This window comes from Zalophus californianus, chromosome 1 (genome assembly GCF_009762305.2).
Source record: "Zalophus californianus isolate mZalCal1 chromosome 1, mZalCal1.pri.v2, whole genome shotgun sequence".
Taxonomy (NCBI): Eukaryota; Metazoa; Chordata; class Mammalia; order Carnivora; family Otariidae; genus Zalophus; species Zalophus californianus.
The window spans coordinates 14,460,298-14,482,510 of NC_045595.1; the positions used below are offsets into that span (position 1 = coordinate 14,460,298).

The following is a 22,213-nucleotide window of genomic DNA, read 5'->3' on the forward strand; positions in this document are numbered from 1 at the left end:
TGTGGGGTGCAGTATCGGGGGAAAAGTGGGGATGGAAGACTCTGAGAGGGACAGTGGGCGGCAATTCTGAAGAGGAAGGGGCCAGGGTCTGTAGGGACACAGGCAGGATCCAGAGGAGCCACAGAGCATTTTATTCCGAGGGGCTGCAGCAGCAGAGGGACGGTAGAAGACACGGGGTGTCGGAAGGGCAGTATCCTTGAGGCTGGATGGTGGGAGGGACCAGGGCAAAGACGAGGAGGGAGATGGTGGTCTGTGGGCCCAGGGCTGGTGGGCAACCCTGTGCAGGCCACTGGGGTGGGCTGCTGATGCTCTTGGCAGCCCCCCCTGCTCCAGGCCCTCCTGATGCCCCCTAGGCAATCCCACAGCCTGTGGGACTCCCCAGTACCCCGAGAGAGCTAAACGTAGCACCCAGCAGCTGTTCATGAAGTCCTCACACCGCACAGGCAGGAGCTCTGTTGTCCCTCGGTTCTGGGGAGGCGCTATTGCTCTGGGGCTGTGAAGGCCCGGTCCCCACCCCAGCCCTCTGAGAGCGCCATCACAGTGCCCGGCAAATGAGCAGGGCTTTGAGAGCTACAAGAGTAAGGGCTAGAAAGTCCCTCAGGGGCCTCCCATCTGCCGGGGTCTGCCCTCCACGGGCACAGAAGAGCAACATGCGCGGCCTTCCTGGGCGCCATGCTCTCCTCACGTGGTCAGCCACACTCTTGGTGTTGATGCCTCCCTGCAGGCCTCACCCCTTGGCTTTTGGGCCTGGCCACATGGCTGGCCTTGACCAATGGAACAGCCGCAAGGTGAACGTCGTGAATGCTGGGGCTGCTCTCTTTGGCACCCGGTCCCCAGAGAAGCCTGGGCTGGCCTGCCTGGGAGGCCATGCCCAGGAGGACTGGACCCCCAGCAGCCAGACAGCAGTGGTCAAGATTCAGATGTGACAGCAAGGCCGCCTCTGACTGTGCAGCCCCATCAAACTCTGATGAGTGCCAGATGGTGGCCTCCAGGTCAGCCCGGCCAACCTGCCCAGCGGGGCCCAGCCCACGTTGCAGAACTGCGAGCAGGCCCACGACTGGTGTGTTGGCCCCAGTGTTCTGGGAAAGTCTGTCATGCGGCAGTAGCTGACAGCTACAACACACATCACTGGGCGCAGCACCCTCCGCTGCCCGACGAGCCACTCTGACAGAAGGGAAAAGCAGAGACCAGAGAGGGGAGGGACTTTCTCAGGGTCACACGGCAGGTCGGCAGTGGGGCGAAGATTCCTGAGCTGGGTGGGTAACCGCCATGCTGGGCTCTGCCTGAGAGAATGTGTGTGAGCAGAGCAAGCAGTGGGCACGTGGCAGGTTAGGAGAAGCATGGAATCCCCTTTCTGCCTTGGCAGGGGGAACTTGGGGTTGGGACAGGGTCTATAGCCTGGATAAGGGGCAGGAAGGTGGCAGAAAAGAGCATGAGGGAGAAGGGCTGACGACGTCCTGAGCAGCAGAGGGCTTAAGGTCCCTACCACCCTGAAGCCTCCCACTGATGAAAGCATCCTACAAGCCCAGGGAGAAAGCCCACATGGTTAGACAAGCAGGTCCCTTTTGGGACACTGAGAGGGTGGGTTAGTTCAGAGCACGGAGGAAGGAGGCTCATGACCCCACTTGGCACTGACCTGCATCAGAGGGGCCAAAGCACCTCCAAGTCTCTTCTGAGATCAGGCTGAGGAGGGCGGGGGTGGTTCCTCAGGGCTGGAACAAAACATGTGCAGCATCCTTGAGGCCGAGGTCAGAGGCCAGTCGGGCCTGCTCACTTAGGCGAGATGGGACTGGATCACCCTCCGGTCCCCTAAGACCACTGGCCTCAGCCTTCAGGGCATCCTCTGTAAAAATGGGACCAGCCACCCACTTCAGAGGTCATGGTGGGGACTCATGCAGGACCGGGCCCTTCAAACCCACAGGGCTGGCACAGAGAAGGGGGAGAAGCGCATCACGCCACCATGGCCTTTTTCAGAAGCACCTGCCTTTTCACAGTGGCAGGCTCAAGCAAGGCCTTCGAAAGCACTCGGGACACCGTGAATGAAAAGTCAGAGCAATGGCTTTTCGCAGCCCTACTGTGCACAGGGTGCCACGCGTGACACTACACAGTAAACTCTCATCCGGATGGCTGTCACCGACCTGCGGCACAACGAACCCAGAGAAACGCACGGGATGCTACCCTCAGAAACAGCGGCGTGCCCATTCTTATACATCCACAAGGCTTATTTTGTTTTTGACGATTCTTGTGTCTCAGTTTTCAGAAACAGTGACACAGATTTTTTTTTTCCTTCTAAACATCTGGTGGGGGACAGGCATGCCAGAACCCCTAAACTGCAGGAGCCAGACATATCTCAAAGTCGGGTTCCAGCTCACAGCACGTGCCCATGTGTTCAAATGTATGTTTATTACGTTAGTGTGAAAATGAAAACAAAAACTCTCTCCCCCGTGTGCAAGGACTGCAAGTGCTTTTCATTTTGAGGCCGTCTGGTGCTCGGTCTGAAGCCTCCTTCAGCTCCGGGGCCCTCCCTGCTGCTGGTAAGGCTCCCCCTTGCTCCCCAGCTCCGGTCGCACGCACCTCCTAGATGATCCTCCAACACTAGCCCCAGATCACCAGCCCCAGGGCCTCTGGCCTCACCAGGGCACCTCTGTCTGCATGGTGTTCAGGCCTCTGCTCCCACCTCCCTTTTCTTCCTTCATGCATCTGAAGTGCTCTGGTCTGTTCCGTGTTTACCTGGTCGCTGTGTGCTTCCCCGTGAGACCAGGAGCACGCGGGTGTTGGTCACTGCCGTGTCCCCAGTCCCCAGCCCAGGGCTGGACCCACAGCAGAGCTCAGGATTAGGTGCTGAGTGGCTGAACTCTCCCACTACAGATGCCAAAGGACAAGAGGAAGCCACCAGATACCATGAGATGAGGAAAGGGAGCTAAGGAGTGAGAAGCGGCAGTTCCTGGCTGAGCAGCAAAGGTCCTTACAGTGAGGAGGCTGAGAGCAGCAGGAGGGCGCGGTCCCCGGAGCTACCTGTGGCCCTGGGCAGCAGCGTTCATGTGGTCCCGGATGCTGATGGCCTGTTTGAGAAGACCCTCCACGCTGCGGAAGTAGACGCTGCTGTCGACGAGGTTCTTCACGGCGCTAAAATGGGAGGATGGACCCTGTCGGCACCACGCCTGCTTTACCCTCCCCTTCCCATGCGTGCAGGTGTATCCTCTCAAACGGAGGTTGGTGGAGGTTCTGCATGGGCTCAGGGCTCAGCAGGCACCTGGGGGATACTATGGTCCTCCTGGAGGGCTCATCATGGGCTTCAACTTTAGATTTCTCTGCCGTGCCTAGATGACATCCATCCAACAGAGCACATGATGGCCAGATGCAACTTTTTTTTAAGTTTTTATTTATTTATCCACTTAAGTAATCTCTACACCTAACACAGGGCTCGAACTCATGACCCCGAGATCAAGGGTCACATGCTCTTTCTCCTGAGGCAGCCAGGCACCCTAGATGCAACTTTTACATCCCTGCTGCTAGATCAACTAATCTTTTTTTGTTTGTTTGGTTTTTTGTAAAGATTTTATTTATTTATTGGAGAGAGAGAGAGACAGCACAAGTAGGGGGAATGGCAGAGGGAGAGAGAGAAGCAGGCCCCCCGCTGAGCAGGGAGCCTGATGTGGAACTGGATCCCAGGACCCTGGGATCACGACCTCAGCCAAAGGTAGACGCTTAACCAACTGAGCCACCCAGGTGCCCCTGGATCACCTAATTTTTTTTTTTTTTTTGATCACCTAATGTTTTGAAGACGCTATAAGCATGTAAAGATACCCTCAAAGACATCTTGCTTTCCTCTTAGATAACCTATTCCTGCCTCTGAAGGAAGCTTATCAACTCAACTATGAAAAGCTCTGGAGGTGAGTTTGGAGGGAACTAGAATAATTCACCACTGTTTGGTGGTGGGGGGGGGCACCACGGCAAAGCTGTGCTAACCTCGTGTTGGTGCCACATTGATGAATGTCTAAGGAAAATGGCCTTTCCAAAGGCACTAGAGGAAAATGTTTACCAGGCCACTCAGGGCCTTGCTAATGCCAGCAAGTCACCTGTGTAACATCTGCAGTAAAAATAAAAATGTCATTTTAAAGCCCTTCTAATAAAGACCAAGAAATCACTCCCATTGATTATCAGCCAGGGACCTGCTGGAAAATGGCCCGGAGATCAAAGCGGGAGTGGGGGCAGGGAGGAGTCTTGGCTGTCACCTGCTCTGTTAGCTTGCTCATCTTAGCACCACCAAATGCAGTCAGCTTTTCTGTGTTTGCCCACCTTGATAAAAAGCTCGCTATTATAAGTTCCCTACTGAATAGTTTACCCCAATTTAATACCTTTAAATTTTACACCAACTGTTAACACTGTGTAAAGCATTTTGAACAACTAAAAGGTAAGGGCTCTTTCATGTCCGTAAAGGAAACCTGGTCTCTTAGCATAGAGAAATTTACATCTCCCTCAAGAGAAGTGCTCAGAGTACACTGGCCTCCTGCCTAGCTCAGCATGGCCCAGTGGAACTTTCTGGAACATGGTAGATACATTCTTTATCCACTGACTTGGCTGCTAAGCACCTGAAATATGGTTATGTGAGACAGAGGAGATGAATCTTTTATTTCATTTTGCTGCATTAAAATTTTAAGCATGAACAGTCACCCATAGCCTGGACTCCTGCACTAGATGGGGCAGCTAGAAGAACCGGGAGAAAAGTACGGACTCTGACGTGTTCTTCCTTTAACCTGGGCCTTGCTAGCGAGCTCGCAGCTGTCCAGAAGCTGTCTGGCAGCTGTTTGGCAGACGTGAGACAGAAACTCCTCTACTTCTTTTCTACTCTTCCTTGAGCTAATTAAGGAGGGTATCTGAGGCCACCATCCTCAAGAAAACGCCATCTGTCCCAGTGGAGGGGCCAAGGCTGCTGATGCCAGAACACTCAGCTCAGTGCCCCTGGCAGCAGGACTTCCTGTCAAGGAACCTTCGCCCACACAACAGAAACAGGCAGGCCAAGCCCACGGTGCCACAGATGAGAACTGCCGGTGTGTCCGGCCTCCACCAAAATGACTTAGCCAGCACAAAGGGCAAGCAGCACTTCTAAATGAAACTGCCAGACTCCCGAGGCAAACAGAAGAAGCCAGGACGTTAAGTATAGTTAGGGGAACCAACAGAAGAGCAGGAGGCAAGCCCTACAAAGGTGCAATGATGAAAAGAAATGCTGACTACCGCTTTTTACTCTCTCACACACCTTTCCCTTGGCGGGGGCGGGGCAGAGGAGATCTGAAGATTTAGTGAAAGCTAAACACAAACTAAGAAGAATAAGAATAAAGGGTCCACTCACGTTCACAGCAACACTATCCACAGTAGCTAAAGCATGGAAGCCACCCAAATGTCCACTGACAGATGCCTACGATGTGGTGCCCCTATGCAATGGGATGCCATTCGACCTTCAGGAGGAAGGACATTCTGACACAGGCTGCCACACAGGGAGACCTGGGGGACAGCATGCTGAGGGACAGGAGATGGACACAAAAGACAAATACTGTAGATTCCAATTGTGTGAGGTCCCTAGAATGGTCAGATTCTTAAACAGGAAACAGAATGGTGGATGCCAGGGGCTAGGAGAGAGGGGAAGGTGAATTAGTGTTGAACGGGGAGAATTTCAGATTTGCCAGATGAAAAAAATTCTGGAAATGGATGGTGGTGATGGCTGCACAGCATTACGAATGTATTTAATACCACTGAACTGTACACTTAAAAATGGTCAAGGTGATAAATTTTATGTGTATGTTACACAATAAAAAAAACCGGAGGGGCGACTCGCTGACTCACTCAGTGGAGCTTGCAGCTCTTGACCTCAGGGTCCTGAGTTTGAGCCCCACATTGGGTGTGGAGCCTACTTAAAATTAAAAGAAAAAATTGGAAAGAAATCAAAATTTAAGGGGCACCTGGGTGGCTCAGTCCGTTAAGAGTCTGCCTTCAGGTCAGGTCATGATCCCAGAGCCCTGGGATCGAGTCCCACATTGGGCTCCCTGCTCAGTGGGGAGTCTCTCACTCTCCCTCTGCACCCCCCGCACTTGTGCTCTCTAATAAATAAATAAAATCTTAAAATAAATAAATACATAAACATTTAAAAATAAACAGCCATATTTGTGCTTTGGCCCTCCCCCCAAGCTGCTGTTCATCCCACTGGCCAATCTGTGGTCCTGGCTGTGGGATGGAAATGCCCCTTGAGGCACTGGCTCCCGGCCCAGTTGGTACCTCCCCGAAACCGTTATCACCCCTTCCTATGACACATGGGGAGGGGCTCAGCTCCCTGAAGAAGCCTGCCTGAGGCACGTGCGGGTTGGGCCAATGGTGAGAAGCACAGGCCTGGGCTGGAACCTGCTGTGTGGCCAGGTAAGTCAAGATCCACATGCTTCAACTCAGGTGCATTCAGCAGGGCAAGATTCACTGGGCAGCTGGCTGAGATGCCCCTGAATGCCCAAGAGGTGCCCCCGGCAGTGGGGAGGCTGCTGTGCTCACCTGCAGGCATACTCCACTGTGTAAATGGCTCCCTGGCTCTGCTCCTCCCACCGCTGCATGTCAGCCTGTGGGGGATAGGAAGCTGTTATCGAGGGGGCTGCCACCTCCACCCTCCCAGTTCTCTGGGATGGAGCACCTGATCACCCATCACTGCGGCCACAGAGACCAGCCACCTCCATTCTGATCTTCCCTCCTACAGATCCCCTCCCCCACCGGCCTGGGCTTTCTCTGAACACCTGGCTAACGTGCTTCAGAGCTTCTGCACTGGCTGTTCCCTCTGCCTGGCACATCTTTCCCTCGGGTCCACACGTGCTGCCTCCTTCTCACTACACAGGTCACAACAAATGCACATCCTGCGTCCCCTTCTCCCAAGTCTGTCCACCCATGGCCCCAACCTGTCTCAGTGACCTTGTGCCTCCTTGCCGGGGTCCCAGCTTTGACTCCTCCCCCAACAGCCCCAGCTCCACATGGCAGGTCCTGGCTCATGACGTGAGGACTCTGGGGGAGGGCAGGGGAAAGGGCAAGTGGAGCTCACCTTATGCTGGGCCAGCTCGGGCAGAGAGCGGCGCACGTGTTCCTGCAGCCGGTATAGGGCCACGGACGGCTCGTTGGCAAGGACATAGACGCTCTCAGTGAACTTGTCTGTGACTGGATTGAGAATCAACAGTTGGGGGTAGGGGTGGGGGGGTGGCAGAACAAGGGGAAGGGCAGCAGAGACACAGGGACAAAGCATAAGACTCTTGATTGATTGCTTAATCCATGAGTCCAGCTAGGCAGTGAGGACTGCCCAGTGTCCCACCCAGGAGCTAGGTGACCTGTGGCCCTGGTGATAGGTGGAAGGAGATGGTCACAGAAAAGGCCTCACTTATCATGATGTTAACACATCCAGTGGGGCACCTGGGTGGCTCAGTTGGTTAAGCGACTGCCTTCCGCTCAGGTCATGATCCTGGAGTCCTGGGATCGAGTCCTACATTGGGCTCCCTGCTCAGCAGGGGGTCTGCTTCTCCCTCTGACCCTCTTCCCTCTCGTGCTCTCTCTCATTCTCTCTCTCTCAAATAAATAAATAAAATCTTTAAAAAAAAATATCCAGTGGACTCATGATCTTTCCCCTCCCAAGCCCACCTGTAGTAGACACTGCTTCTGTCCACTTGGACCCTTTCACATTCCTTTTATCCCAAGGAATGAATCTGAGATTCTTCTTCAGAGGGTCCCACCAGTTACTGGACCTGAAAATGCCTGGAAGCTTAGATCCCTGGATGGCCTTCAGCCATGACTGACCATCAAAGGGTATTAAATCATGTCCCATGCCTTTTGTTGGGACAATGTGGAGGTATAACTCATCCTTCTGAGTTCTCCTGACGGATCAGGCTGAGAATTTTACCTGACAGCACTCCTTGCTCAGCTTCCTCCCTCTCCTATTTCTCTCTCTTCCCTCATCCATTCTTACCACTACACTGCCCCCACTGGTCTGGGTGTGGCCACCTCCCACCTGAATACCAAGTTCAGTCAGCTCCTCCCTGGTCTCCCTGCTTCCCCTCTGCCAACAGTCCAATCTCCACACAACAGATGAAGTGAGCTCCTAATGAACCTATCAGATATGTCCCTCCCTTGTCTGAAATCCTCCCATGGCTCCCATCGACCACAGCATAAAATCACCTAACTTACTATGGCCCATAAGGCTCTACGTTCTGCCTGCTGTTGACCTCCCTGCCCTCCTCACCCTCCACCCAAGGCACAATGACCTCCTGGCTGTTCCTTGAATACCCTAGTACTGTCCAAAAGAACTGAGATTATAGAAAGGTTCTATAATCTATAGTATCCAATAACATAGGCACTAGGCACATATGGCCACTGAGCACTTGAAATGTGGCTAATATGACTCACAAACTGAATTTTATTATTTTTTTTAAATCTTAATTCCAGTATAGTTCACATACAGTTACATTACAGTTACATACAGTTTCAGGTGTACTAATGTAGTGATTCAACAATTCTATACATTACTCGATGCTCACTGTATGAATTTTAAATTTTACCTAATTTTAATTAAATTAAATACCCACAAGTATCGTGACCAGGAGCTGCCGTATTGCCGCACAGCTCTGAACACTTTGCCACCTCAGTGACTTTGCACCTGTTGTTCTGCCACTGACTCCCCCTTCCCTCATTGGCTTCTTTTCATCCCTCCTGTCTCAACTCAAATGTCACCTCCTGGGCAAGGTCTTCCCTGATCACCAAGCTTAATCAGATGTCCCTTCCACCTCATTCTCAACCTTCAGCACCTTGTTCATTTCTCTTACACTTTATTAGTTACATGTGTAAAAAAAAAAAAAAAAAAAACAAAGCTTGGATTCTTGAGGGCAGGAGATTCTCTGAGCCTCAGTTTCCTCATCTGTAAAAACAGAGTGATAATAGCACCCACTCAAGGTTTGTTACAGGGATGGACCCCATGCTATTGCCCAGTACAGTGCGGTGGACAAGAGAGAGAACCCTGGTGTGTCGGGGATTCAAAGGAGGCTGTGCATGAGTCTGGCCAGTGTCAGTCTGTCTAGCTCACTACTGCGCCCTCAGTGGGGCAGAGCCCATCCTGCAACCTCTAAACTGTATGTACTCTAATCCTCCTAGTCCTCCTCATTTTGAAAATGTGCATAACAGCTTACCCTTCAGTGTTGTTGCAAGAAGGTGGAATGAAATGTACTTGTGCCTTCTAAATAATCGACTAGAAATAACGTGTGTGATAAAATAAAAACCTTTATGACTTAGAAATAGTTTGTGGCAGGGGCGCCTGGGTGGCTGAGTCGTTAAGAGTCTGCCTTCGGCTCAGGTCATGACCCCGGGGTCCTGGGATCAAGCCCCGCATCGGGCTCCCTGCTCGGCGGGAAGCCTGCTTCTCCCTCCCACTCCCCCTGCTTATGTGTCCTCTCTCACTGTGTCTTTGTCAAGTAAATAAGTAAAATCTTTAAAAAAAAAATAGTTTGTGGCACTTTGTAATTTGTAAACACGTTGACTCACAAGTATTTTAACGTAAACCCAGACAATTGCGTAAACATATTAGGGAAAAATACGCACAGCGACTGCCAAGTCCCAGGCGTTCTTCTAATGCATTACAAACATCAGGTCATTGAATTCTCACAACAAACCTATGGGGGACCGGGAGAGACTACCATACACCCCATTTTACAGATGACAAAACCGAGGCACGGAGACTTTCTAAAGGTTTTAGAACTAGTCAACGGCCGAGCCAGGATTCAATGGTAGTTCAATTAGTTTCCCCGCATGCTCCCTCCAAGCCTTTGTCCCCTCCTGCCCTGTCGGGTCACCCTTCCGCCCAGCCCAAGGCTCTGCACCACCTTTCTTTCCCTTGAGTTGCATCTCCGGTTCCTCCATAGCTACCTCGGACCGATCCGAAGACCGGAAGCAGAAGTTCGGCTGTGGGGAATGCTACCTAAATCTCCCCCTGTGAAACCAAACGCTGCGCCACTCTAGTTCCGGTGTCAATTGGCCTTCCTTCCCCAGTCCTTTCTGAGTACCCAAACTGGAGAGAAGCCGTGAGTGAGAGACTGGGGAAGGAGGCACACCGGTAGGCGGGTGAGGAAGGGGCGGAGAATCCCTGAAGCTCCAGAAGGGACACCTAGTCAGGGAGGGGCAAGGGCGCCCTCCCTTCCCGAACTCCCTTTTCCGGGGGTAGAAGAATTGGGGAAGTGGTTCCAAACATTGCCCACTTCGGGCTGCTTTAAACGGCCTTTCTGTACCCTCCTGCTGCCATCAGATCCTTACACATGCTCATAAGCCTCCAGGACCGCAAAGAGGGCATTGTTGTGGACGGGTGCAACGGCAGTGGCGCCCCTTTAAATCCCTGACGCCCCGACTGCTCCCCGCCCACCGTCTTCCCGACTGGAGAAAGTCCCACCCATCCGGCCTCAACGGGAGCCTAGCGCCACCCTCTGGAAAAATCTGTGGGCGGAGCTGGGGGGGAGTGACGGAAGACAGGCGCAATGAAATCCTCAGAATCCTCTGAGGCTCCACCCATCCCTTCTGACCCGGCCGGGCTCCCTCCGGAGATGCCGGGGAAAGAGTGCGCAAGCGCAACAGCCTGCTTGGGCCCCAGCGGAAACCACGCCCCTCCCTCAAGTCTTAAAGGGCCAGAAGCAGCTTCTACAGCTCTCGCCTTTAGGCACTTTTGGGGAGGCAGGGTGCGCAGGCGCAGTGGGAGAGCTCTGGGGTGGGGGTAGCGGTCGCGTATCAAGTTGCTCTCTGTCCGGGCAGAAGAATCCAGGACGCTGAGGGTCCAGGTTCTAGCTTGCTCCCTCCTGTATCAGTTGAAGGAGAAAAGTTTGTGAATTGGGCCCCCAAGTTTTGGGGGACCCGTGCTTGCGGTTTGGGGTGACAGAGGCTCTTTAGAGGTGAGTGGACCTGCTGGATCTGTTTGGGAGGGACCGATGGGGATGGGACCAATCACATCTTTGTTGAGCACTCACTCATTCTGGGGACCCCCCAAAAAATAACTACAGAGAACGTTTATTAAGCTCTGCCCGTATATAAGGCCCCCAGCTTAGCTGTTTACAGGCGTGATTTTAGACCTCACTTCCCTATTTTATTAATGAGTAAATTGAGGCTCAGAGAAGTTGTCATGTACCCAAGTTCTCCGCCTATAATTGGAGGGATTTGAACCCAGGTAGTTGACCCCATTTTAAGTAAAGCATGTTGTATGTGTCCTAGTGAGGGGGGTGGAGGAGTGGGCCTGAAAAGCAGATGGACTCTGGTTTTTACTTCCCAGCTGAGCTAGAGTTTAGCCACCCTCACTGCGCACAGTTGGGTATGCCGTTGGTGCCTACTTAATAGGAGTTGTTGAGAATTATTCTCTCTCCCCTTTTGGTGCTTCCACCAGCTTCCCCCATGGAGCCCACCCAGCCTGCAGAGGACCTCAGTGTGACCCAGCAGCTCCCCATCCCAGAATTTGGGGACCCTGAAGACCCTGGGGATGAGGCCCCTGATGGCTCAGATACTGTGGTGCTCAGTCTTTTCCCCTGCACCCTGGAGCCTGGGAATCCTGAACCGGATGCTGGTGCCTCCTCACCTCAGGGTAGGTAGGATATTTCCCCTGGACTCCTCCTGCGTCTAGGATGCAAGGACAATGGAATGTCAGGCCCAAGATAGGACCTCTGTCTTTATGTTCCACTACCTGGGATGTGTCTTCTCTCTCACCCAGTGAGAGATTACTTTTATACATGCACACACACATACACACATATGTATAGATGATGGCTAAATCCACATGACGTAAAAGTTACTATTTTAAACAGACTTGCATACAGTTCAGTGGCAGTAAGTACATTCACAATGTGTGTAACCCCCACCTCTATTATTCCAGACCATTTCCATCACCCCAAAGGAAACCCCATCCCCGTTAGTAGTCACTCTCCATCCCTCCTCCCCTGCCTCCATCAACAGTAATCTACTTTCTGTCTCTATGGATGTGCTTGTCCTAGACGTTTCATATAAATGAATCATACAACATGTCTTTTGTGTCTGGCTTCTTTTGCTCAGCATGATGGTTTTTTGTTTTAAGTTTTATTTATTTAATCTCTACATCCCACCTGGGGCTTGAGCCCATGAGCCCGAGATCAAGAGTCACATGCTCCTCTGACCAAGCCAGCCAGGCGCCCCTCAGCGTGGTGTTTTTGAGGTTCATTCGCATTACAGCATGTGTCAGTGCTTCTTTACTTTTTATGACCTGATAATAGTCCATTCCAGACGACATTTTGCTTATCCCTTCATCCACTGATGGACACTAGGGTTGTTCCTCTTTTGGCAATCATGATTAGCATTGCTGTACACATTGGTGTACAAGTTTTTGTCTGAGCAGTTGATTTCAGCTCTTTGGGGTAGATACTTAGGAGTGGAATTGCTGGGTCAGATGGTGATTCTGTTGACCCTATTAAGGACCCAAGGATTTCTTTTGGCTAGAGTCCTTGAACACGTCGAATTCAGTACTTCCTGGGGCCTTGGTCCCTGCTGTTCCCTCTGGGCGGAAAGTTCTTCTCACACCTCTTCCCAGGGCTGGTTTTCTTCAACTGACCAAGCTCTCGGTTGGTGTCCTCTCCTCAGAGTGGCCCTCCCTGACCACCTTGTCTAAAATGGACTCACCCCCGCCCTCCCCTCTTTCTTCTCTCTTCTACCTGCTTTTTGTAGCTCCTGAACACTTATTTCTCTATTTCTGTCTGACCCCCCCCCCCCACTTTGAAGGCAGGGACTATGTCTCATTTGCCCAGAATGTCACCAGGTGTAGAGGAGAAAGGCTCACCAGGAGGGCAGAGTGAGTGAACGGTGGAGTGAGGCACTGTCTTTGGTAGCTTCAGGCCCCCAAGGACTTGTCTGAAGCCCCAGAAACATACTGAGAGGAAACTGAGGCCATTTCTTTCTCTTCCAGGAGGCAGCTCCCTGAAGCACTCAACAACCCTCACCAACCGGCAGCGGGGGGAACGAGGTTTCGGCCCTGCCAGCCACCCTGGACTGTAAGTGGGCCTCTGGTTGCCCACCCCACCCCCCCGGCCTCCCTAAGTAGTAGGGCAGGGGCAGGAGGAGTGGCAGGGGCTGAGAGGAGCAACTTTGGTTGGGGTAAATTGAGGCACGGAGCCGGGACGGGACGGGTGAGGACTCTGGCTCTCTCTGGCCCCTAGCCCTGTCCATCCACCAGCTTGCGGCCCAAGGGGAGCTGAGCCAGCTGAAGGAACACCTGAGGAAAGGTGTGTGTCCACACGAGTACACTGGTGTATCCATACCTGTCTGACCACACATGTTGGGGTATGCATGTGGGTCCTGAAATGACCTGAGGCTCCACGTATGTTCACCTATCTACACGTTTGAGCATGTCCACACATGTAACCCCCCCGCCCACGTCTGACCCCAGCCGCCTGCCCTGTCCCTGCTCCCGCAAGCACTGGGGAGAGTGGGCAGGGGTGCATCCCAGTGGTACCACCCCCCTCCTGCCAGGCGACAACCTCATCAACAAGCCGGACGAGCATGGCTTCACCCCACTCATCTGGGCCTCCGCCTTCGGAGAAATCGAGACTGTCCGCTTCTTGCTCGAGTGGGTGCGTCCAGCCCAGCTCAGGGCTTCCCAGGGACTTGAGGGTGGGCTGGGGTCTGAGTCAGCTGGTGCCATGTCTGTAAGATGGGGCCGCAGTGGGTACCCCAGGATTCCAGGGGATGCCCCCACCCATCCCATCACCACTCCCTCTGCTCCCCACCCCCACCCCACTGCAGGGTGCTGACCCCCACATCCTGGCCAAGGAGCGGGAAAGTGCCCTGTCACTGGCCAGCATGGGCGGCTACACAGACATCGTGGGGCTGCTGCTCGAGCGTGACGTGGACATCAACATCTACGACTGGGTGAGGCACTAGCCACTGGCCCTGCGCACCTCACAGGGTACCAGGCCTATTATAGGTCCTGAGAACACAAGACAGACCCATCCCTGACCTCGCAGAGCTCCTAGTTTAGCGGGAAGAGGAAGACGATACATAAGCAGTCAGCTGAAATGTGAATACCGCTGTGATAGCAGACACACAGGCAACTGCAAGGGCCTGGAAGTGGCTTACATAGCCAAGGGAAGTCAAGGAGGCCTTCCTGAAAGAAGGGGTATCTAAGCTGAGACCCAAAGGAGGAATTAGACCAGGTGATGAGTAGGAGGAGGAACCACATTAAATTAGAGGGTTGGGGGTGTTGTGAGAATCTGGAAAAGACAGAATGTTGGTTGCTCTTGCCCCTGCCCTTAACAGAATGGAGGGACACCACTGCTGTATGCTGTGCGTGGGAACCATGTGAAGTGCGTAGAAGCCTTGTTGGGTAAGTGGGAGTAGCAGCTGGCCCCCCAGGAATCCTGAGGGCCAGGGAGGGGTCCAAGCTCTGCTTGAACAGCTCTTGGGATGCGTGGTCACCATCTGCTTTTCCCAGAGGACTGATTTGGGGACAGGAGACGGTGGGATAGTACCAGGGTCTAGCTAACTGGGTTGACCACCCACACCCTCCTTGCCTCAGGGACCCTGGAGATGGGGATTCTATTGGCCACATTCTTTGGAGAGCTCAGGTTCTCATCCAGGCCCACACCGGCAACCAGCAGGCCTGTGGCCGTACTGTGAGGGATCACTGGACCTCCCAAATCGCCATGCCCCATTCTGGGCTCCCAGTCCCCTACCCCCACCCCCACCCCCCTGTACACCTGCTTTGCTTTGCAGCCCGAGGAGCTGATCTCACCACGGAGGCTGACTCTGGCTATACCCCAATGGATCTTGCCGTGGCCCTAGGATATCGGAAAGGTCAGCCTGAGACATGGGGCAGTGACAGTGTGCTGTATGTAGGGTGATTGCAGAGGGGTACACAGGACATCCCTCTCGGATGTGTCACATGCCAGCAGTGAGAGCGTTCATGTTAGCAAACATCTAGTGCCACAGTGTACCTGGCCTGGGCACGTGCAGGAGGCTGATGTGGGTCAGCGACTGGGTTCATGATGGGATACACACAGACACTGGGAGGCCCAAAGGGAGCTCTGGCCCAGCCCCCTGATAGGTGGGAGTCAGGGAGGGCTTCCTGGAGGCCCAAGGGGAGGGAGGGAGGGTGGTGTCCAGGCTGGAGGAACAGTACACACACACACAGGCCTGGCAGAATGAGGATGCCAAGGAGCCACAGCGCACAGGCTCACTGAGGCTAGCCCTCTCTGTGGCAAGAGGTAGGTGTGAGTAGGGCCCATAGGCAGACCCCAGTTTTGATTCTCCATTTCCCCCTTCAGCTTCCCCATCTAGAAAATGGAGAGATACTAATAGAACCAAACCCTTGGGGTCATGGGGGGATTCCTCTGAGTTTTATCCCACTTGGGACAGAAATTCCTCAAGGCCCCTCTCATCCTTTAATAAAAGTCACAAGTCACCAATTTTGTTTGATAAAGACTGTTTTTATGACTCTAAAAAGCCTCCAAAAGTGCATTTTTACAAACCATGGGGAAGTTGAGTTTCCTGGCTTGGGTGCCTGTCTTCCCAGCTGTACTCTGGGGAGAGTGTGGATTTCCCCATGTGTGATGTAGGTCCTCCATCCATGTCCCAGGGCTTGGAGATCCCTCTCTGCCCCCGAGAGGCAGGGTGCAGTTCTCATGGTGGGATACCCCAGCTCATCCCCCAGGAAAGTGTACACTTTGGCCGTTGCCCCTGCAGCCTCCATTGGATTCATGGCCCACCTTTCCCCTGTCCTGTTTCCAGTGCAACAGGTGATCGAGAACCACATCCTCAAACTCTTCCAGAGCAACCTGGTGCCCGCAGATCCTGAGTGAAGACTGCCTGCTGGGGACTCAGATACTCAGGGAACAAAACAGTTGACCTAGAACTAGCTTCAAAGGCAGCTCCTGGACAGACAGTGGGGGGGGGGGGGATCCTTCCCAAGAGGAACCAATAAACCTTCTGTGTGCATAACTTGAAGGACTTCACTGTGCTTCCCCAAGGGTCTCCTGGAGGAGTCGGCTACCCAGTGGCCTCACACCCTCTCCCCCAGCACTCGCAGGTGGTAGATGACTACTCGGCCAAAAAAGTCAGTGGCGTTCTCAAGTGTCATCTTCAGCTGGTCCACCTCGGCAGCAGGCACAGGGAAGGTGTGAGCACAGGCAGTCAAGAGAAACAGGTAGCTCATCATTTCCCATCCGCCAGCCCCAGCTCAGACACCACCAGTATGCTGCATGACCCAGCACACTGTGAGCCCCTCTGAAGCTCTCACATAGAACAGGTTACCATCAGCGCATTTTACAGATGAAGCAATGGAGGCCCAGAGCCACTTGCTCAAGGTCACACACTAGGATCCACAGCCTTCAGAGGTACAGACCATCCCCTCACCCCTCCACCCCAGAGGCCCAGGCAGGATATCTGAAGGGAGTTGTTGTCCTCAGGGTAGAAGTCCACAATCTTGCAAAGAGCCTCACTCCCCTGGGAACCTGCAGCAGGAAAAGGGGCAGGCTGTGAGGCTGGGGTTCCCCTCCCAAACCCCCACCTTCCAGAGCCTTCCAGTACCTTCCAGGTGGCCCCGGCGACTGGAGAAGCCCCCCTGAAACTGGATCTGCAGCTGGGAGACACGGATGCGCTGAGGAAACTCTAGTATCACCCACTGGGAGGGGCCCTGGAAGCAGACAGGGAAACTGAGGCTCACAATCACTTGCTCAGAGCCCTGCTATACCGGTCTCATTCACACAGTCGATGGTGGTGGGAGGGGGCCGTTCGCACACATTCCTCCGTGGCCAACTTGACTCCCCAGCTGGAGTTCTCCTTAGCTCTCAAGGCACTCTGGACCCCTGAATCTGATTCACGGGAGGGGGTAGAGGATCCAGGGAGAGGTGCCTCACCTGGTCCGAGTTCCAGCATGTCTCCTCATTCTGGTCGAACAGATGCTTCTTTCCAAACTGCCGGGTGTTGCGATTCAGCACTGAACTCACCCTGGAGGCACCAGAATCCGGGAGAAAAGAGGGGCTGAACCAAGCGCCGAGTTCCCGCCCACCAGAGGGCCCGCCCCCCCCCTCGCCTCCAGCTTCCCCCGGTACCCCCAGCTCTGTCAACCCGGGGCTCAAGGGCCACGCCCGCCGCTGCCCGGCGGCCAGGTTCTCACCTGCTCACTGTCTCTGGACAAACCAAAGAGTGAGTCATTTCGGCTCCACAAAGCCTCACACGGCTCAGAGCTGACTTCGGCCGGTGTTCGAATCCCGGCGCCAACGAAGCCGCAGCGGCGCGAACTCGACCACGCCTGAGTCTGCAAGGGTTTCAAAGAAACTGCCAGTGACCCGAGGCCAGACTTTAACAGCGGGTCCAAGGAAGGGAAACAGGTTTCCTGTGGGTTTGCTCAGGCTCCGAACCTCAGTCTCTCTACGAACAGCTCCGAGAACCAAGCGAGACCCGGAACCACGAGGACACCGCGCAGGCGCAATGTCACTCAGACCCGCCCAGCCTGCGCTCTCGGGGCAGGATGTAATTTGAGCCCCGCCCTTCCGTGCCCGCCTCTTAAAGGGCCTTCATCCGGTGATTAAGTTTCCATTGGAGCTGGAGGTCGAAGGCAGGCACCGAAAACATTGTGTGCCGAGTGTGTGTGGGGCGCAGTCTCTGATGCCTGTGGGTATAGAGCACTGGTTTTGGTGTCTGAGAGATAATGATGTCTCCCTACCTGGGGAAGTATGCCAAATCCATTCTGTAACTGCTAATGCTGCCTCGCACTTCACTGCCTCCCAGGGACCAAAGGAAGAGCCGAGGAAGAGGCCACGATAGTGCCTGTACAGCGAGTCTTCATCAACCTCCCGTGTCCCAGCTGGAACACAGGAGGCTTAGCCTCCAAATCTTTCTTCCTAGTAAACGCTGCCTGGGACAGGCTTCATGGATCAAGATCCTGCTGAGCCTGAAGATGTTTGAGAAAGGGCAGGACACCATCCCATCTGCATGAATGGAGGGTTCTGAAACTGATCAGCCACTGGCAGGAGGCTGCAGTTTCCTGGCTTTAGCTGAATGGTCTAGAATCCAGCCCCTTTCTTCAAGGGCTAGGGGAATGGTTCTCTTGGCATCCTACTAGTATCGTCCCAAGCCCACTCCAGGACGGTGGGGGCCGGTGGGGGGGCTGGCTGGGAAACTGGGACACTAGCGGAAGGGTCGCCCCATCAGCCCTTGCCTGCCAGGACTTCCTGCATTCAGTCATGGCCTGGTGCCATCTAGACCTGGCTTTGTTGGTCTCAGGGCTGGGGCCAGGACTGCGGGTGGCAGAAAAGACCTCTCTATTCCCAGAGGAAAGTGGGAAGATCATGGACTCTGGAGGGCCCAGATTTGGTTCAGATCCTGGGTGGGTCACTCAATCACTGGCCTGTGATCTTGGACAAGCATGTTGACCTCTCTGAGCCTCAGTTTCCTCATCTGTGAAATGGAGGGAATTCTATTTATAGGACTGCTGGAGAACTCAGTGGACTCAATGGACTGACACATAACAACAGTGGCCAGCCTTTGTTAAGAGCCAGTCCTGTGTTTGACTTGAAGCCACATTCTGTCTCCATCCACTGGTTCATCAAACCTGCGGTACTGGTCCATGTCACCTCCATTTTACAGCTGAGGATAGAGCCAATGTCCCCCAGGGAAGAATCATGGCCCTAGGGCCCCCCTTGCCACTCTTGGTCTTGGCATGGAGCCACCTTGCCCACTGGGATGAGGCCAGCTCAGTACCCTCTTCCCGCCTCCTCACCCCACTGGCGCCTGGGCATGAAAGAACCTCCTGTTTCTCCAGGGAATTAGCAGCTCTAAGCTCCCAGCAGAGCAGCCAAAAGTGGTCCATTCATTTGCCTGAGTGAGGAGAGACTAGGCACTCCCTCCCTCCTCACCCAGGCGATGGGGCAGAGGAAGCTCTGGAAGAGCCAGGAGCTGCCACTCCAGTTCAACTGAGGGAAACTGAGGCACAGAAAAGCAAAGTCATTTTGCTAAGGTTATCCAGGGGCGACCAGGATTCAAACCTGTCTGGCTCTGGAGGTCTCTCCACTGAGCTGAGTTTTGCATTTGTCAAAAGAAGAACAGAGGCTCAGAGAGAGTCAGGTATTTGCTGAAGTCACACAGCAAGTATGGGTCAGCAAAGTGTCTCTCTGGGGATGCAGCCCCACCCATGGCAAAAAAACAGGTCCAACTTCCCATGTGTTTATCATGGCAGAGCAGGGTAGGGAAAGGCCTTCAGAAAGCTTCAAGCCTTGATTTCCGCCTGGGGGATAAGTGTAATGATTGCTTCAGCCTGGAGAGTACGTAGGGGTGGATGTGATGGTTCCCAGGCCAGCAGCCCCCAGCGGGGCAGGTCCAGGTGTGATTCATCTGCCAGGGTCTGCCTGGGTCCAACAGGGCCTGCCTCAGAATACACAGATGCACGCTAGCTTCCAGCTGGACTTGTCCGTCCTGGCAGGGTGCGAGCCTGGGAGCCTGGGAGCCTGGGGAAGTGGGGGTGACAGTAGGAGTGGGAGGGAGTGGCCCTGCGTGAAGGGACTGGAGTGAGCTCACCGGGGAACCCCCGGGAGCCACAGCTGGGTGTGTTGAATGGTAAGCACAAGTGGCAGGGCTCTGAGATGGATCTCGGGAGGACTATACATCTCCATGTGGGTGCCAGGGGTGCCCAGTGATTTTAGTTGGGTGCTAGCTGTCTGGAGGTGCACCCATGCCTATAAACAGGGTTGGAGGTGAACAACGTGGGGCAGATGTACCTGTTGGTGGCTGCCGAGACAGCTAAGGTGCAGTGCGTGCATTTGAGTGTGAAGGGACTAGAGGTGGGGCTGAGTTTGGTTGTGCAACCAGCATGGCTTGGGTGTGACCAAATGAGGTTGTATGTGGTCTGTGTGACGTATATGTGGCCTTGCCTCATGTGGTTGTATATAAGCCACCTGGGATATGATGTGGGTTAGGGGTTCGTTGGTGACATTGTGCGACACATGTGAATGTGGCTGCTTGTGTCATGTCCATGTGTCACCTTGGGCATGTTAAGAGGCACTTTGGAGGGCTACTGTCCACCTCTGAGACCCAGCTGTCCTGGAAGGTCCAACCTCCCTGCTCCTGTTCTGGCCCGCCAGCCTCCTCCCCTGCTTCCTCCCCCAACTCGCTCCAGCCCCTGGCCTGGGCCCCAGTGTGGGGGGTACAGAGAAGGCACTCAGGGCTGGCAGGGGTGGCTCACCCAATCCCAGTGCAGGCCTATAAATAGCTCTTTGAGCCCAGCAGATTCCCAGGCAAGGTTGCCTCATTCAAGCCCCCAGCAACAGCCGCCCCCCCCACCTCCCCTGGGCCCCAGGCCAGCCCCTCTAAGCTCAGTCCTGGCACTGGCCAGGGGGACCTGGGGGTGGAGAGGAAGGCGTGTAGAGAGGTGGGGGCAGTCAAGGGTGAGGGTCAGCTTGGCTCTGAGGCCATGAACCTAGGCTCCCACTTGGTCCGTACCCATACTGTACAACCTCAGGCAGGTGGTCCCATGCCTCTGAGCCTCAGTTTCTCTCAGCTGGAAAGTGGGCAAAACATAAGAGCAGCCCCCATCTTATGTGTTTACTTCCCATTTCATTCTCTCAGCAACCCTGTAAGACAGGGACTCTTAATTATCCTCCTTTTAGATAGGGTAACCAAGGCACAGAAAGACAAAATGGCTGGCCCAGAGTCACTCTATTAGGAGTGGAAAAGAGGGGTTTTGAACCCTGAACTTGTGGAGGCAAAGCTGCTTGGATCCCTCGCATGTCACACAATCACACCCAGACCCCCGACCCCCCCACCCCAATGCTGCCATAATCACCCCTCACACCAACCTGTCAACTACAGACACTCATATCAATGTGACCCCTGACCTCCATCTCTCCTCTGTGATGAGGACTGAACAGTAAGCATAGCTCCCCAGTGTGTCACTTTGGCCCCTGCGGCCATCACTCGCCCACTCCTGGACCAGCCGACTGGGTCCACATGCATGAGACACGGACCTGTACCAATGCCTAGGGGCAACATTGCTCCCCTGGGGTCCTTCCTCAACCTTCACTCATCTCCACCCCCTCTTTGCTCTTTGGCAGTTTAGCCGAAACCATCTTGTCACCTATTTGTCTGTTCCCCCATCAGCCTGAGACACCCCTCACACACACACACACACACACACACACACACACACACACACACTCAAACTCACACATGTGGGACATGGTGTGAAGTGCAGACTCTCTGCCCAGTGCATCCCATTCTAAGCACCGAGAGACTAAGACCCTGGGAAGGAAAGGTGGGGGAAGGGCTGACCTCTTTAAACTTTTGATCCCCCTCATTTCCGTCATTTCCATTTTTCATTGTGGCAAAATACACCAGAACACAAAATTTACCATTTTCAAGTGTACAATTTAGTAGCATTAATTATATTTGCATGATTGTGCAACGATCACCACTATCTAGTTCTAGAACACTTTCATCGTCCCAAAAGGAAACCCAGTACACATTTGCAATCATTCTCCATTCCCCCTCCCCCACCCCTGGGAATCACTAATCTACTTTCTGTCTCTGGATGTGTCTGTTCTAAACATGTCATATAAATTGAACCATACTGTGGTCTTTTGCATCTGGCTTCTTTCACTCAGCATGCTTTCAAGGATCATCCGTGATGTAGCACGTAGCAGGGCTTCCTTCCTTTTTATGGCTGAATAATATTCCTTTGTATGGATCTAGACTTCTTAAGGTTGAAGTCTCCCTGCAAAGACCCTGCCCAAAGCAAAAATATTCCTGGGACAACAGTACCTACTCCACAGCTGGTGCTCTATAAATGCCCACTGGATAAAGGAATGAATGAAAGAATGATACATTCAGGCTGCAGCTGGTGGAAACAGCTGTGGGGTGTGACAAGCCTGGGCTCCAATGCTGCGAGTCTCTTATCAGCTATGTGACCCAGGAATCTTCCTATCCTCTCTGAGCCTCAGCTTCCTCTCTATACGTGGGATAAAACAGCCATTGTAGCCAAAACTCCTTCAAGTGTGAGCCCTGGAAAGTCAGGCAGGCCAGGGTTGGAATCCAAGCTCTGCCCTTCCTCTCTGCGCTACCTTGGAAGCTACTTCGTGTCCCTGAGGCTCAGTTTCCACATCTGTAAGATGGGACAGACCCCACCATGGGGCGTCCGGGAACATTTAATGTGACCCCTGGGGCAAAT

At 53.7% G+C, this 22,213-nt stretch overlaps 3 protein-coding genes across 8 annotated transcripts; 1 reads left to right on the forward strand and 2 right to left on the reverse strand.

The window, feature by feature from the left end:
• Nucleotides 1-115: 115 nt before the first annotated feature.
• Nucleotides 116-10,028, reverse strand: BORCS8 (BLOC-1 related complex subunit 8). 6 transcript variants are annotated; one of them, XM_035729127.1, is made up of 7 exons: nucleotides 9,885-9,936; nucleotides 9,604-9,630; nucleotides 7,070-7,182; nucleotides 6,535-6,599; nucleotides 3,016-3,126; nucleotides 1,637-1,712; nucleotides 116-1,283 (listed from the first exon to the last, which is right to left on the reverse strand). In XM_035729127.1, exons 1-6 carry the CDS (start codon nucleotides 9,919-9,921, stop codon nucleotides 1,679-1,681), a joined length of 387 nt encoding a protein of 128 aa, XP_035585020.1. In that variant the 5' UTR covers nucleotides 9,922-9,936; the 3' UTR covers nucleotides 116-1,283; nucleotides 1,637-1,678. The 6 variants fall into 6 exon arrangements, with proteins under 6 accessions (XP_035585020.1, XP_027438869.1, XP_027438867.1 ...); XM_027583068.1 differs by lacking the exon at nucleotides 9,604-9,630 and having other exon boundaries at nucleotides 9,885-10,028; XM_027583066.2 differs by lacking the exons at nucleotides 9,604-9,630; nucleotides 9,885-9,936 and adding an exon at nucleotides 7,657-8,228 and having other exon boundaries at nucleotides 116-1,164.
• Nucleotides 10,029-10,722: 694 nt separating this feature from the next.
• RFXANK (regulatory factor X associated ankyrin containing protein) lies at nucleotides 10,723-15,999 on the forward strand. Its single transcript, XM_035729123.1, is given in 10 exon segments — nucleotides 10,723-10,937; nucleotides 11,423-11,617; nucleotides 12,965-13,011; nucleotides 13,013-13,049; nucleotides 13,215-13,280; nucleotides 13,528-13,628; nucleotides 13,801-13,926; nucleotides 14,314-14,380; nucleotides 14,770-14,850; nucleotides 15,784-15,999. Coding segments are annotated over 9 exon segments (783 nt in total). The 5' UTR covers nucleotides 10,723-10,937; nucleotides 11,423-11,430; the 3' UTR covers nucleotides 15,855-15,999.
• A 25-nt stretch (nucleotides 16,000-16,024) lies between these two features.
• LOC113916560 (nuclear receptor 2C2 associated protein) lies at nucleotides 16,025-17,464 on the reverse strand. Its single transcript, XM_027583069.2, has 5 exons — nucleotides 17,171-17,464; nucleotides 16,911-17,001; nucleotides 16,582-16,687; nucleotides 16,438-16,505; nucleotides 16,025-16,171 (listed from the first exon to the last, which is right to left on the reverse strand). The coding sequence occupies exons 1-5, from the start codon at nucleotides 17,206-17,208 to the stop codon at nucleotides 16,055-16,057; spliced, it is 420 nt and encodes a 139-aa protein (XP_027438870.2). The 5' UTR covers nucleotides 17,209-17,464; the 3' UTR covers nucleotides 16,025-16,054.
• Between the last annotated feature and the right edge of the window lie 4,749 nt (nucleotides 17,465-22,213).

Bases quoted from the DNA above. Each gene is read 5' to 3' on its own strand.
- BORCS8 (XM_027583066.2), bottom strand. From the start codon at position 7,840: ATGGGACATGATTTAATACCCTTTGATGGTCAGTCATGGCTGAAGGCC. The intron at 6,600-7,069 runs GTGAGCTCCACT...TATCCCCCACAG, and splicing joins CCGAGCTGGCCCAGCATAAG to GCTGACATGCAGCGGTGGGA. The intron at 1,713-3,015 runs GTAGCTCCGGGG...GTTTTGTTCCAG, and splicing joins GCTGCTGCCCAGGGCCACAG to CCCTGAGGAACCACCCCCGC.
- LOC113916560 (XM_027583069.2), bottom strand. From the start codon at position 17,208: ATGACTCACTCTTTGGTTTGTCCAGAGACAGTGAGCAG. The intron at 17,002-17,170 runs GTGAGAACCTGG...TGGTGCCTCCAG, and splicing joins TGTCCAGAGACAGTGAGCAG to GGTGAGTTCAGTGCTGAATC. The intron at 16,506-16,581 runs GTACTGGAAGGC...TTCCTGCTGCAG, and splicing joins TCGCCGGGGCCACCTGGAAG to GTTCCCAGGGGAGTGAGGCT.